At 45.2% G+C, this 16,512-nt stretch overlaps 1 protein-coding gene across 6 annotated transcripts in view; it reads left to right on the forward strand.

Annotated features, from left to right (window-relative positions):
* Positions 1–2,474: 2,474 nt before the first annotated feature.
* LOC119390395 (uncharacterized) overlaps positions 2,475–16,512 on the forward strand; it is a 255,236-nt gene continuing 241,198 nt past the window's right edge. For all 6 annotated transcript variants that reach the window (XM_049414826.1, XM_049414829.1, XM_049414825.1 and 3 more), the window contains exon 1: positions 2,475–2,570. In XM_049414826.1, coding sequence (XP_049270783.1) covers positions 2,507–2,570 — 64 coding nt within the window. In that variant the 5' untranslated portion in view covers positions 2,475–2,506. The remainder of the gene's footprint in view (positions 2,571–16,512) is intronic.

Here is a 16,512-nt window from a genome sequence, read left to right on the forward strand (position 1 = left end):
TCTTTCTTTCTTTCTTTCTTTCTTTCTTTCTTTCTTTCTTTCTTTCTTTCTTTTCTTTCTTTCTCTTTTGAATTCTGTCGCATTGAGAAATGCTGCACCCTAACTTTTTTCTTTCCTCGACGCCGGGAATGGGAATTTCATGCCGGCTGTTGGGGAGCGCCACACTTGACTTGCTAGAAGCAACAAGGACGGTCATGCGTACATATCTAGGCAGCAATAAAATGTGGCACCGTGAAAGAACAGGTGACCGCGATATGAGACCAGGTTAACGTATAGGAAACCACTCATCGCCGACAAGTGAAAGATCTAGAGAGCATATTTACTGGCAAACGGCGCAAACAATTAGGGATGCGACTCATAATTAGGCATCTGTAGCTCATAATAAGCTTCACTTGAGAAAAGGACTGCTTGTGAGTAAGCCACTGTCCTGCTGCTTTTGTTTTGCATTGTCTATCGCTGTGCTAAAAGCTTTTCAAGGTACCTCGATTGTTATGAACCTTAAGAAGCATTCCACCCCTATCATTCACAATCGTTTGCCATTGATAACTGATTTTGAAAGCATTGGCTCTTCCTGCACAAGGGCGTAAGAGCCGTCTCCTTAGACGGCTTGTACACCATTGTACTCGCTCTGCTCTCACCGTTTACTTCACGTTGAAACGATAAATAGCACGAACACCGCCGCTTAGCTCCACGGAACCGCCGTAGTCACCTTACACCAGCGTTTCGTACAGTTAAGCGAGATCGGATCCAAAAGTGTTAGCTGCCAGCCTTAGTTAGTATAACACTCCAATTCGTTACTATCCCACTCATTTCTTCCCCTTTGCGGCGAAGCTGATTTTTTTGCATCAGCTTCCTGGAAAGACCTACCCTATTAATACGCTGTGACTCTGCATCGGGCTGTCATACACACGCTACCAGGACACCACGCATTATCGTCAGGCAGCGTGTCTCATGATACTGAAGAGGCACTAATATACAAGAGGCGAGGGGTTCAATGAAACCTGGCAACCAGAACAGCATCTATTCCTTGAACATTATTCTATCGAAGCTCAGATAGTCACAAGACACACCGCAAACACTGGCTGGGCGCGGCGCCATTGTGACTATGCCGTGTGTGTGACTGTATATTGCACGAGACGCCTGCACTGTCCTGCCTAAAGATAGGAAGACCTTGCCCAAGTTCCTATCCTGGTTTTATTTGTGCGGCAGCACAAATAATACCAGGATAGACTGACTTGTATAGGGAAGCATCTGTGCGGAAATGTAAGCACTTTGGAGAGAAAACTGTTGTTACAGTTTTATATATTTTATTTCACCACTAGAGAAAGGAAAAGCGTGACCAGGCTTGAATGCGGAGAATAGTAGTAAAAATAACGTTGCATTAAAGCATGAAACGCTTTCACGCAAGCGCGGCCACGCTCTTATAGGTACACTTCAAAAATTCCCTTGTGACGATTTTTCAACTGCACCTAATGCGCCCTGTTCAAGTGCACACCTAGTGTGCGGTTAAAAATCCCCTACTTCATCTAACCTAATTTTGGCAACATTATGCACTGAATGATTCACACCTGCGTCTTTTCATCAGAGACGTACGGCCTATGGATTCAACATCTAACTCTGATGGATTATTGTGTGTTCTTTACAGCACACGTTATTTAGCCTGTGTAGAAATAGTTCTGCACATTTCTTTCTGGTTGAGGCAATAGTAATTATTCATATAGCAGGATTTCATAAGGAAGAAGTTCATGGTTCTATGGTCATGGCTGAACTGTCGCCTAACCATGACCATGGAGATGAATGACTGTCAACAAACAAACTCTCCCTTAATACCTCACTTAGCTCTGTGAAGGGCGTTTCTCCTATAATCGGCGCCACGCACAGCAGCAATGGGCCACGCAAAGTTCCAGTGACAACGCCTTCCTGTTTACCATCCTTTTTTTATCCCGCGGACATAGCCTAAAATATCATGCCTACCTTTTTGTCGGCTCTTCATATTTTTTCATTTGATACATTTACCGTGGCTGCGACGCGCGTTCCACATTTGATAAACCGTAGTCTGTTACCACAGCCGCGTTCGCATTTCAAGCAATGCTTCTTCCATCGCGGTATTTCTGCGCATGACTGACTCGCGTTCCTACTCCCTTCCCAATGGGAAAGTCAAGTGGCCTTTCGCTTTGAATTTCATTCGTGTTCACTGTTCGCTCCACATAGCTGTTACATAATTTGCAAGCACTATGAACAACGTGTTATTTTCATAAGCTTGTTTCCAATGCCCATGCCGGCTCAGTGGACCTGTGAAAGAGTGGGTACTAAGAAAGTGCGGATTGGTAATATTGACTTCCAACCTCATGTAAAACGTTACCTTCATTGGTTACCGATAAATACTGTGTATATACCATAAAAACTTTATGATTAACAAAACTAGCGCACTTGCGACTTATTGTAAAAGAGGGTTCTCGGCTTTGCTATTTCAGGGATTTGCTGTCTTCAACATCAAGGATCTATAATGATCTTTGTGAAGTGCTGCCTTGTGCTGATAGCAACCTGGACACTGTACACACAAGCAAAGCGTGAGCGTAACATCCTCTTAATATTCATATAGCAGATGTGCTGTTATTGATGATAGAAATATATTTCAATTTGCATTTTCTGGATTGAAAGAAAAAGCTTATAGAGGGATAAATGCTGACGAATCACGGATCTTGCGCTTTCCTGAGCTGGTACGCCGTATCGATGCCTTGTCATACCCTTATGCCTTTTCTTGCTTTTTGTCCTTTCGAGAGTGATAAGAGGAAGTCACGTGGCAGAGTTCGAGGTCCCGGGAGTGAGCGAACGCCGGGTCGCTGCTCTATAAGTTCAGGTCAATTTAGTTCAATAATTTTTATTTTGCTTGAGCATACAAGAAAACTAAAAATAAATATTTCAATGAACCATAAGAAAACACCGACGAAATATGGCTGTCCTCAACGGGGCCTCTGGGTCTTGAAAGGTGTGGAAGACCACAAAGCAGTTTTCGATGTGGAGGCAAAAGGAAACACCACGTTTTGAGTAATTCACTTAAGATTCATATCCACACTTTGTTTTTCTGCTTTTACAATTTCATCCAAGCCTTGCGTGTTCAGAAAAGTGTCCTGGCATGCCATATCTCGCGTTCTTGGGGGATAACAACAGAGTGATCTTGCGCCTGTGTCGGCCAACCGGCATTTCTTCTGTTTCGCTTTCTTCTGGCTTCATCCTCCTTTAAGTTGTCTCTTGGGCACAGCGGCTGGCGCTTGAATCAAAGATCATGCAGTGTTTGTTTCGAAGTTTGAGTTCAGGTGAAGTCTGATTTTTCGAGGCCACAGCATGCTCATATACTTCATCCATCCATTACAACATGCCACATCCAAGAACTGTGCAAACATGCGGACAGTCCACTTTCTTGTGAGCAATAAAGTGTGGTAGCAGGACACACAGCCGCCGAATAAATCATCCCCGGCCATACATTTTTCCACTCAGCAACCATGCCTATTAGACTTGCATTTACCTTCTTTCCGTCGTTCGAACACCTGTCACTAGAACCTTCTGGCTCAATGCAGTCAACCATGCCAACACTTACTAGTCTTTACGCTCAGCAACGCATATTTTATTACAGAAAATTATTAAAAAATACAAGCACCCTCCTCCTCCACGTCATTGGACACCTTGTTCCGGGCGTCGTGCAATTTGGGGCATCTTATTCGCCGATGCTGCCCTTACTCTCACTCTCTATTCGGCTGCCATTCTAGGCATCATTCCCGATGGACTCGCGATTATCGCAATTTGAAACGTCGGCCTCGCTCTCCTGCAGGAGTTCTTGCATTTCTTTTTTAGTCAGGTACTTCCCTGTCAGTGATATTGTGGCCTTAAGACCCACAGGCTCCATTTGGAGGCATGTAATTTCAATAGCCGTTAACCTCAATTTACAACACAAATTATGCACAAAATTTTATTAAAACCTAATAAGAAACCCTTCGGTAGTCGTGGCACGTACACTGGGTAAAAAAAATGAACACGAGTATCTCAAGAAAAATCTAATTGCTCAACGCGAGGACGAAGAAGTTGACGCTTGCTGGAAAACGCTACATTCAGACCCATCGTGCGTCACAGATGCACGACATGGAGCGCCATCTCGTTGGCTTAAATAATGCTCTCCACGCGAGAAATTCAAGTTTAAAGTAAAAAATAGTTGCTTTAAAATGAGCTTTGCTTGCTCGAAGAAATGGCCCCTAATGTGATCGCGGGCACTGCAGAGGATATTTTAAATGCGAAGCATTTCTTAGCGAACTTCTGCGACTTTGAGCGTATCTATCTATCTATCTATCTATCTATCTATCTATCTATCTATCTATCTATCTATCTATCTATCTATCTATCTATCTATCTATCTATCTATCTATCTATCTATCTATCTGTCTATCTATCTATCTATCTATCTATCTATCTATCTATCTATCTATCTATCTATCTATCTATCTATCTATCTATCTATCTATCTATCTAGCCGCCTACGACTTCGTGCTCTCCTGGTCGCTTGGTTTATCGAATGTACACCAAAATTGGTATGGCGTAACATGACTGTATGACGAACCTAAATCTCAAGTCATACCATGAAAATCATGACACGCATGTCATGTACAGCATGATTTACATGCCACGCTCGTGGTGCGCTGGCAAACGTTTCGCTAGCTTTTTTCTCACATAGCCTAATCCTGAAATCGAAACTCGAAATCGAAAAAGGGAGCCTAACGCACGCCTGTGTGTCTTTCATTTTGAAACCATATGTAAACAATATCGAGCAACTCTTGATTGTAACGTCGAGAATGAGCCCAATTCTGCGCCTGTTTGAATCCAACTGAGTCAGACCCCTTAAACTAGCGCTGCGTCAATACTACTGGCCAAAACGACCAACATGGCAGCATGAAAACTGTTTCGTTTGTGATCTAGTTGCTTTGCTATGATGGTTTCGCTCAACAGTTTGGTAGGTACTGAAGGGCGTCATATTGTAGGGCATAACTCAAATTGAAAAAATAAGAAGCCTACTGCCCTGCTCCTTCCTGTCTCTTAGTGTTGTTTTTCGGGTTTCAAGCTACAGTATCACGTTTTTATTTTGCTCCAAGATGGTATACTTGAAATAAAATACACTTGATATGAAGATATTTGGCACCATATATTCGTTTAAGAAGAAGGAGTGATCCAAAATGGCACGGGATAAAACGAGCTCAGAGAGAGAGAGAGACAATAAGAATAAAAGAAAGACGGGGAGCTTAACTAGGGCAGCATCCCGGTTAGCTACCTTGCACTGGGGAAGAGGGGAGGGGGAAGAAAAGTTAGAGAGGTGGAAAGAAAAGTCACTATTTCAGCCGACGTAAGAGTTCCGCGTTTGACATCACAGACTACGAATCAGTTCGGTATAGCAAAACGGAAAGGCGAGCTAGTTGGTACTGATTCATAATGGTGTAATAGTAGCGCAAAAAAAGACGAGGACAAGAAAGTGAACACCACAAGCGCTTACTCACAACTGAAAGCTTTAATGCTTGAACAGAAAATATATCTAAACTTGACGATCGACTAATTCCCGCGCATGCGCATCATGGGCAAGGCAAAAGGCAAAAACCAGAACAAAAAACACATCACCTTCAACCCTCCGCCCCCCAACAGGCTACCCCCTTTCCTTGAGTGGAATTACTTCCCTCTCCGATATGGCTAAAGAAGGATGGCTAACGCACGTAGACGCCCTCGTGCTAATATGAAAGAAAGGCTTCTGCGAGTTCTCGTGTCGTGCGATCGCGGAGTTTGAACAAGACCTCCGTTGCGGGGAATTGCGCTTCGCACCGGCACTCAGCGCAGTGCATGGCCAAGTGCGTTAAGGGTCTCCCCTGCAAGGAAGACTGCTGCTCCCTTAGACGTATGTTCAAACATCGGCCTGTCTGGCCGACGTAGACACGACCACACGACAGAGGGATGCAATAGACGACGTTGGCCCTGCACGACACAAACCTAACTTTGTGGTTCATAGAGCAACCGTGCGTCCCGACGTTGTCAAGCCTGTTGCCGACCATTGAACATAGTCTGCCTAGCTTGTTTCTAGCAGAGAAAACCACCTTCAGCCCAAATCGCTGGGCTGTCTTCTTAAGCCGATGTGAGAGCGCGTGTACGTATGGCATAACAGCCATTTTATCATTTTGATCTGTGTTCTGGCCGCGTGCATCGATACCTTTTATCTGTTTGATGAGGCGCTGGCAGGTGATTTGTATTACCGATATAGGAAAGGCTGCGTTCTTTAGAGCATTTCGCTCTTCGCAGCTCTCAGGAGCAGGTGGATCGTCTAAAGAACGCAGCCTTTCCTATATCCGTAATACAAATCACCTGCCAGCGCCTCATCAAACAGATAAAAGGTATCGATGCACGCGGCCAGAACACAGATCAAAATGATAAAATGGCTGTTATGCCATACGTACACGCGCTCTCACATCGGCTTAAGAAGACAGCCCAGCGATTTGGGCTGAAGGTGGTTTTCTCTGCTAGAAACAAGCTAGGCAGACTATGTTCAATGGTCGGCAACAGGCTTGACAACGTCGGGACGCACGGTTGCTCTATGAACCACAAAGTTAGGTTTGTGTCGTGCAGGGCCAACGTCGTCTATTGCATCCCTCTGTCGTGTGGTCGTGTCTACGTCGGCCAGACAGGCCGATGTTTGAACATACGTCTAAGGGAGCACCAGTCTTCCTTGCAGGGGAGACCCTTAACGCACTTGGCCATGCACTGCGCTGAGTGCCGGTGCGAAGCGCAATTCCCCGCAACGGAGTCTTGTTCAAACACCGCGATCGCACGACACGAGAACTCGCAGAAGCCTTTCTTTCATATTAGCACGAGGGCGTCTACGTGCGTTAGCCATCCTTCTTTAGCCATATCGGAGAGGGAAGTAATTCTACTCAAGGAAAGGGGGTAGCCTGTTGGGGGGCGGAGGGTTGAAGGTGATGTGTTTTTAGGGGCGAAGCTCCTTAAGGCGGCACCCGTTCGTCCCTCGTCGTGCTCGTAGTAGTGAGTCACAAGTCTTACCCTTTGACCTCCAAGGTGGTGCCGGTGGGAGATTTCTCCTGTGCGTTGTTGAACAATAAAAAATTCGCAGCGTGCGCGTTAACTAAAAGCCGAATTCTTCTGTCTCTGTAGAAGTGTAAGTGTTAGCTAAAAGCCGACTTCTTCTGTCTCTCATTCCCATTAGCAGCCATTGTTTACCTCCAAGGTAGTGCCTGGTGAGATTTCTCCTGTGCGTGATTAAACAATAAAAATTTTGTTCAAAACGCCGTTGATTGATGAAATAAACCAACGAAAGACGCCAGATGTTTTGTAAAAACAAAACGAAGGAACGCCAGATGTTTCTAAAGCAAAACGAAAAAGACGCCAGCTGCTTAACGAAAGACGCAAGGTGTTTTCTAAAGCAATGGTTTTCTAAACAATGAAAATTCACAGCGTACATGTAAAATTAAAGTGAGCTGCAAGTCGTCATAACTCATCGAACCTTTAGTATAAACGCGCCCGATCTCACGTCGGTGATGATGTACTGGGCAGAATTCACGGAAGATTCACGGTTTACCAATGAACCTCCGCAGCTTCGCCCACTCATCATCATTCACTCCGTGGATATGCTGTGATTTTTTTTTTGTTCTGGTTTTTGCCTTTTGCCTTGCCCATGATGCGCATGCGCGGGAATTAGTCGATCGTCAAGTTTAGATATATTTTCTGTTCAAGCATTAAAGCTTTCAGTTGTGAGTAAGCGCTTGTGGTGTTCACTTTCTTGTCCTCGTCTTTTTTTGCGCTACTATTACACCATTATGAATCAGTTCGGTATCCCTGAGAAAACGCAACAGCGCTTTCGTTGCCTTTCGGAACTGTGATATGTAGCTCCATGGTCCCAATAGCTCAGAAGAGCATTTCGCTCTTTTGGGAAAAAAAGGACAGATTTTATTTAGTACCCGCGCCTATTCTTGGAAAGCTATTATCTTCTTCTGCATACTCCTAGTTTTTCCAAAGCATGGCTTCTGCGCAAGACTTGTAGCACCGTCATGCTACAATCACATCGCATGAATACCTATATGTTTCTTGTAGTGACGTACCTTTCATATCCGATACCTGTGCTGATATAGCTACGCATGCGCTGAGGACCCTTTGTCATACCCGTGTATATCGTAATAATAAAACAATCACAGCATATCCACGGAGTGAATGATGATGAGTGGGCGAAGCTGCGGAGGTTCATTGGTAAACCGTGAATCTTCCGTGAATTCTGCCCAGTACATCATCACCGACGTGAGATCGGGTGCGTTTATGCTAAAGGTTCGATGAGAAGTATGACGACCTGCAGCCCACTTTAATTTTACATGTACGCTGTGAATTTTCATTGTTTAATCACGCACAGGAGAAATCGCACACACGCCCTACTTTGGAGGTCAAAATCCAGTGGCTATATATATGGGGTTGTCAGTGAACGGTTGTGCAGCGCGAGCGGTCGGTTTTTTCAGTCAAGACGCTGCCGCGACGCTGCCTCGCGACGCTGCCTGCGTCGGCGCCGCTGCGCCGCGAGGCAAGATAGAGGGGGGTGGACCATAGGAGAGGAGAAAGAGGGGGAAGCGTAGGAGAGGAGAGGGCGATACATATAACGTACTGTCGCAGCGCATTGTCTTTAGGGAGCCTTCATGTGCGCACGCCCCCTCCGTTTTGAAGACTGGTTATAGGAGAGGGGAAGGGGAGAAGGGTATGGGAGAGGGGAAGTGGTAGGGGAGAGAGTGAGTGGAGAGGGAAAGGGGAGATGGGTAGAGTACGTGAGGAATGGTGAGGGGGAGTGGAGAGGAGGTGTGTGGAGAGGGTATGCGCATGCGCAGTAAGGGTGGTCACGCCGCACACCACCACCACCACCACCGGACACATACTGCCGTTTACTGCCGGCTGCCGGGAGATACGCCGGACAACGGAGACGTGACAAGGTTAGACTAAGAGGAGATACGCCCCTAATACCTGGGGTTTAACGTCCCAAAACCATGATATGAACATGAGAGACGCCGTAGTGGAGGGCTCCGGAAATTTCGACCACCTGGGGTTCTCTAACGTGCACCTAAATTTAAGTACACGCGCCTCAAACATTTTGCCTCCATCGAAAATGCAGCCGCCACGGCTGGGATCCGATCCGGCGACCTTCGGGTCAGCAGTCGAGTGCCGTAACCACTAGACCACCGTGGCGGGGCCCCTATATATCAGAAGCACAATTCTACCCATGTCTTGTATGCCTTGACGAAGGCCGGACCCCGGCCGGTACGTTCGAATAAAAAAATGGTTGCGGCATAGCTTGGCTAGGCCCGGTTATGCAAGCGAAAGTTTTTTACTTGGTTATGCTTGTTCTTCGGCGTAGCCGAAGCACAGGTTGCCAACCGACTGATATGGCTAGTCAAACATTCCATACTGCTTGCATTCACTACCGTCGTTTTGTCTGTTTCCGAAGCCGTAGGCGGAGTCGACGCGAGAAATGCCAGGCCCCTAAATCACCAAATCACCAGCTGCAGACATGGAGTTTCATATAGATACGCTAGAGAAAACTCTGGCGGTATTGTATATGGGAGTTGCAACGCATGGCGCTTCAGTCAGCATAGGATTGATGGATTGCACACGAATTTCTCTAAACTTCGTTCTTTCAGCTTCATTTGACTCCACGCCGCCTGCATCCGCTTTGTCGCAAGATGAAACTCAGCAAAAGTCCGTTGTTCCACTTGACCACATTAACCTCTTTTAACTCACCACTTCATGTCTGGTCACGAAGTTGCTTACAGACCATTATTTTATCCGAAACGAATGCCAAAACATAGTAGTAAACAAAGCCACAAATGCGTTCGAAACCTTCAGCGTGAAGGTTAAGCAAATCTGTGTACTACTCATCCTTCCCATCTTGGCTGAACTATCGCAGCGCCAGAGTTCCCTCTAGGTAATTGCAGGAAACTCTATTCAGCAGATGCTCCTGCTCCTTCCCTTTTCACCTCGGGCACTGAGGAAAGGCATTCGGATAGGCGGACAGACGAGCTGACCAACGACTTCGCTGTAGGCTCCTGCACAACCGCAACGCCACAACTAAACATCGCGCGTCCTGTCACGAAGTATCCGTTCTGCACTTCAACTTTGCGCACAGACACACAGCGAAGCTTGTTTGAATGGCCAGTAAAGCTTTCGCTTTAAAAACGCGACAGATTTTATAGAAAAATGCTATGACAGCAAGCAGCTTGTCGTCTTCGCAAACAAACTCTACGACGAGACGGAAAAACATTGCCACCCCTAAATTTACATTCAAATGAGTAACTAGTAATAATTTGGTATTTAATTTCTATTATTGTATTTAGTGCCGTTGTTTATACGGAAGACTTGTAGAACGTGATCATTTATGACATGCCTATTTTCTAGAAAAACGCGAAAAACGCACGTCATTTGCGATCATAATAACCGAAATTCAAGGCCCCCAATCTAGTCGAAACCAAAACTGGGCGGACCGGGAGAGCGGGACATTCTTCATCCCTGTCACGTCGGACCGGAAGCAAACGTGACAATTTTTGTTTAAAAAAGGCACGTCGATGCCTAATATGGTCAGCAAAAAGGGCAAGTCGCCCGAAATACACAAATGGACCTCTTATTCTTTGGATTTTGTGTGCAGCGGTTATCGGTTTCTTTCGCGCTATACGCAAGATATATGTACATGACTGCTCTGGAAATGCAGAAGCGGGTTTTTATTAGTAAGTTAGCCATGTACAATATTGCAAGACCACCATGCCCTATAGTCAGACCCATCGCTTTAAACGATTGTGCTCCAACCGCGAGGATTTCATACCTAATTGCGAACAAATTAAAACTTGTCTCACTGCACGGCAATATCCATCGGCTTCAATTGATGACGCAATAGGTCGAGCAGATCAATTAAATAGACGGGAAATTTTGGGGGGAACCGTTTGCCCGAAAAACAGAATAGCACCAATCTTGTTCTAATACACTCAGCATCAGCACCAAACGCACACTCTATATTAAAACGCCACTATATTATCCTTGCCCCAGGCGAACATCTCAAGAATATTTTTGCTGAACCACCTCGCGTTTTGTACCGACGGTCTAAAAATCTCTGTGATTTATTAACGTCATCAAAATTAAATAGGCCCGAAATATCTGGCTGTACTGCCTGCAAAAAAGCACGTTGCAAGGTGCGCGTACATATGCAAACGACACAGAAAGCCATTAGCACGTTTTCAGACTTCTCGCTTAACATTCGAGGTTCATTTAATTGCGCTAGTTCTAACGTTGTATACATGCTTGAGTCTACCGTCTGCAAAAAACAGTACATTCGCCAAACGGAAACCTCATTTAGATTACGATTTAACAACCATAGATCGCATTCCAATAAGCTTCCTAGCCTACCATTAACAAAATACATTCGTTTACCTGGACATTCTTTTGAAAATATCCGGGCCACTATAGTTGTGTCAGGCTTTCGTTCTCATCATGATCGTGAAGACCGCGAAGTCTTACCTAATCTATGAGTTTAACACCGTCTCATCCGGTATCAACGAAAGCTCAGGCACACCTACAAGCGTTCCCACTTATTAATTATAACCTGGTCTTCAACGGGATAGGCACCTCTGTTTCTAATATCGTTCGTGTTTCCTCTACGGTTGCATTGGTAATCACCCACTATTTTTCAGCTTTCGTACCAGACTACGTATTGACTTCATCATCGTCATCAGCCTATCTACGCCCACTGCAGGGCAAAGGCCTCTCCCATGTTCCGCCAATCAACCCAGTCCTGTGCTTTCTGCTGTCACGTTATACCTACAAACTTCTTAATGTCATCTACCCACCTAATTTTCTCTCTCCCCCTCACGCGTTTGCCATCTCTTGGAATCCAGTCAGTTACCCTTAATGACCACCGGTTATCCTGCCGACGTGCTACGTGCCCGGCCCATATCCATTTCATCTTCTTCATTTCAACTATGATATACTTAACCCCAGTTTGTTCCCTGACCCACTCTGCTCTCCTCCTGTCTCTTAAGGTTACACCTATCATTTTCCTTTCCATCGCTCGCTGCGTCGTCCTCAATTTAAGTTGAACCCTCTCTGATCCGTAGGTAAGTACCGGTAAGATGCAGCTGTTATATACCTTCCTCTTGAGAGATAGTGGTAGACTACCATTCATGATTTGATAATGCTTGCCGAATGAGCCCCAACCCATCCTTATTCTTCTAGTTATTTCACTCTCATGCTTCAGCTCCGCGGTTACTACCTGTCCTAAGTAGACGTACTCCTTTACAACTTCCAGTGTCTTGCCACCTATCGCAAAGCGCTGGTCTCTGCCAAGATTGTTCCACATTACTTTAGTTTTATGCATATTAATTTTCAGACCTACTCTTCTACTTTCCGTATTCGCTTCAGTAATCATGAACTGTAATTCGTCTCCCGCGTTACTCATCAATGCAATGTCATCAGCTGATCGCAGGTTACTGAGATACTCTCCATTTACTCTTATCCCTAATTCTTCCCAATCTAGGGCCCTGAAAACCTCCTGTAAACACGCGGTGAATAGCATTGGAGAGATCGTGTCTCCCTGCCGCACGCCCTTCTTTATTAGGGATTCTGTCGCTTTCTTTATGGAGGACTATAGTGGCTGTGGATGCGCTGTAGATTTCTTCCATTATGTTTATATAGGCTTCGTCGAAGCCCCGACTTCCGCAGTGCCTGCATGACTGCTGATGTCTCCACCGAATCAAATGCCTTCTCGTAATCTATGAAGGCTATGTATAGGGGTTGGTTGTATTCCGTGCATTTCTCTGTCACCTGATTGATAGTATGAATATGGTCTGTTGTTGAGAAGCCTGTACGAAATCCTGCCTGGTCCTTTGGTTGATTGAACTCTAATGTCGTATTCATTCTGTTAGCAATTACTTTTGTGAATAGCTTGTAGACAACGGACAGTAGGTTGATGGGCCTGTAATTTTTCAGGTCCTTGACGTCCCCTTTCTTATAGACGTATTGACTTACTGAGTTGTATGTTTCATGTACGGTGTCTGTGCTGTTTTTTTTTAGTTTTTTAGTTTGTTCTTGTATTAACCTTGATGTGTTTGAAGCGCACTTCAGAAGTTAAAAAGCGAAAATTGATCTTAGTGCTGCTTAGATTTTCTGTTGGCGATCTCAGACTGTTTGCAGTTTAATGCTAGCATGTGATTACGTTCCTGCGAAAAAATTAGATAAAGCGCAGATTTCATGTCTACCCCTTTTTCCGCAATGTGACGTGCAATCCAATAATTCTGTCATATCACTAGTGTGTAATGCCATATCAACTGCGCGTGAAATCTATCATACTCTGTGTAATCTGACTTCACTGCCACGGGTCCCAAATTTGCGCGCATGAATCTATGTCGACTGCGTGTGACCGCCATCTTATGTTGTCGTACTTGCTATCGATAAGTTCCTTGAAACTATCTAAGTTAAGCGTGTTTAGAAGGAAACCCACCACGATGTACATTGTTACTTAGAGAAAGTCTGGTCCACCAGACGAAACGTTAGTTAAAATATACGGTGCCAAACCAACGAAAGTCGTAGTCTGATCACAACACACTGTGTACTGGCACACTCGCCTTGTTATGCCTGTCTCTGGTAGACTAGCTTTCAAATATATTTCTTAAGGCGAAAGTCTTAGATTCCTCATCAAACACGAATATTTACCGCCGGTGGCGTCAGTGCGAGTTATGCAAAAAATCATCATGTGATGACGTCACCGTATGGCGCCATTATGACGTCACGGGTGGCTAAAAATTGTGATGCCATCATGAGGCCACATGATAAAGGCGTCACGCAACGTCGTCATTAGGACAAAGGTGGGCCGATCACGGAGGAAGTGGAAAAACAGGGTGAAGTGCACAAAGTTTATAATGGCTAAGAACCTGGAGGGTGTGCAAAGCCACTTTCGGTGCAGAACGCTTTCGGAAGGGGAGAGGAAGGATCAATATGTCGACTGAATAGAAACGAAGAAGATGGCTTTCACTTTCGAGGCGTTTTAAGCAAATGTGCCGAGACCCTGTGGATTTTGGTGTCGTATTGTCAAGGTGAACAATATTTTTTTACTTTTATTTTTGTACATTAAAGGAGAAGCATTTCTTAGCGAGCCTCAGGCACTTTGGCCGTTTCTATCTACGTACCTATCTATCTATCTATCTATCTATCTATCTAGCCGCCTACATCTGGGCGCTCTCCTGGTCGTCTCCATAACTTGTAATATACCAAAATTGGCCTAGCAGGGGATCAGTGTATGGCGAACACGATTCACTGGTCATGACATGAATAACGCAAAATACTTGTCGCGTACGTCGTTAAACCCATTCTCTCAGTCACCTGTGGCACATACCCGTAAACCAGAGTTAATGTTATGCGGGTATGTGCCACAGGTGATACAGATACTCAGCCAACCCAGTAACCGCGCACACACACATTAACACGCAAGGAAAGTGGTAATATTAATAATTCTTGGGGTTTTATGTCCGCAATCAACGATATAATATGAGAGACGCCGTAGCGAAAGTCTCCGGAAATTTTGATCACCCAGAACACGGGCATCTAGCATTCTGCCTCTATCGAAAGGCGACCGCGACGGCCGGGATCGAACCCGCGACCTTCGCGTCGGCAGCCGAGCACCTTAACCGCTACACCACCACGGCGGACGCAAGAAAAGTGAGGAAACTGAAGATAGCACAACCCAGGAAGACGCTCAACTACCACACACTCGTCCACGTGGTCCGCAACGTGGACCACGTGGATTACGCAAAAACCGGCGTCAATGCTTCCTACAATAAATCTGATAGAACCAAGCCTCTCATCATAACCGGTGACTTCAACATTGATTTATAAAGACCCAGAAACGCTTGGTCCTCATACTGCGTGAAAGACTGATTGGATATCGAGAGGGCCTCAAAAGACCTCCCTGCCACGTCCACGACAGGAGGCATCATAGATCATTTCTTCGTAAGAGGCATCCCCGATTTCCACCAGCTGCAATATACCTCGCACTTCAGCCTCCTCATAACCGCGATCACGTCGATGCCCTGATTCCGCAGTGCCTGCATGAGTGCTGATGTCTCCACCGAATCAAATGCCTTCTCGTAATATATGAACGCTATGTACAGGGGTTGGTTTTATTCCGCGCATTTTTCTATCACCTGATCGATAGTATGAATATGGCTTACTGTTGAGAAGCCTGTACGAAGTCCTGCTTGGTCCTTTGGTTGATTGAACTCTAATGTCGTATTGATTCTGTTAGATATTACTTAATTAGTGATGGTGACCTTGTTCAACAACTGTCAAGAACCCATTCTACACATACAAACGGGTTCGTGAAACGTGCGTGCGTTCTCCGTCATAACGGACCGGTATAATCGTTACAACTGTAACTGTGACTGTAACGTGCGTGCAGTGCGCCTGCGCGTACCACTCGTCTGTGTATATATCTAGGCAAACTTTCCTGAATGAATCTTAGTTGTGAGTTACGCCTGTCCTCTGCATCTGTGTTCCTTCTTTGTCCTGTTCGGATTCGCGCTATTCTGTATTCAGGAATATAAGCACTACTTATCAGCTTACCGCGTCTCGTGTTGGTAACCCCCATGTCGCTGTTGCCATTGCTACGCAACTGTAAACAACTAGTTATATAATAGATATGCAACTCTTCAACATATGAGTGTGCATATACCACTTCCATATTTCTCTATAGCGGCATTCCGTAACGTTTCGCTCAATGTGAAAAATTACGCCATAGTCACCATCCCGCGCATGCTTCGTATAACATCGATTTCCACGGTACGTGGGATCTGCCATTTTTTTTAATTTACTTTTTGCAGTCACGTTTACCGTGTGCATGCTGGGACTTCAAACCATAGTGCTTTAAACATACATAAAGGAATCATCTGGAAATTAGTCCAAAATTTGCTGTATCTAAACATTTTTCTACTAATGATGGTTCGAGTATTGCGTCCCAGAGCCACGATATGATCGTGAGGGGCGCCGTAGTGGAGGTGTGCTTTAATGTGCACATTATCCTTGTACACGGGCCACAAGCATTTCGCCTCCATCAAATTGCGGCCGCCACGACCGGAATTTGATCCCGCGATCCTCGGATCTCCAGTCGAGCACAATAACCACTAGACTACCATGGCTAGAATCATGATCAAAACCGTGGACCCCCGCGGTTAAAAGAAAGCTAGTTATTTAGACTCTTAGTTGGAGATAATGTACTGCATGCTGTACATAGAACAAGGGACCTAATAACAAAAATTAATTGACAAAACTCTTTCACAATGAACAATATGTTGTTCTCGTTTCTACCCTACGTATTTCATATGACATATGTTTTGGCTGCTCCTCTTTATAAAAGTAAACTGCGAATACCATATGAACTCTTTATAAGGGGCGCGCAGTGCTTAGTTGTAA

This window comes from Rhipicephalus sanguineus, chromosome 4 (genome assembly GCF_013339695.2).
Source record: "Rhipicephalus sanguineus isolate Rsan-2018 chromosome 4, BIME_Rsan_1.4, whole genome shotgun sequence".
In the NCBI taxonomy this organism is placed as follows: domain Eukaryota; kingdom Metazoa; phylum Arthropoda; class Arachnida; order Ixodida; family Ixodidae; genus Rhipicephalus; species Rhipicephalus sanguineus.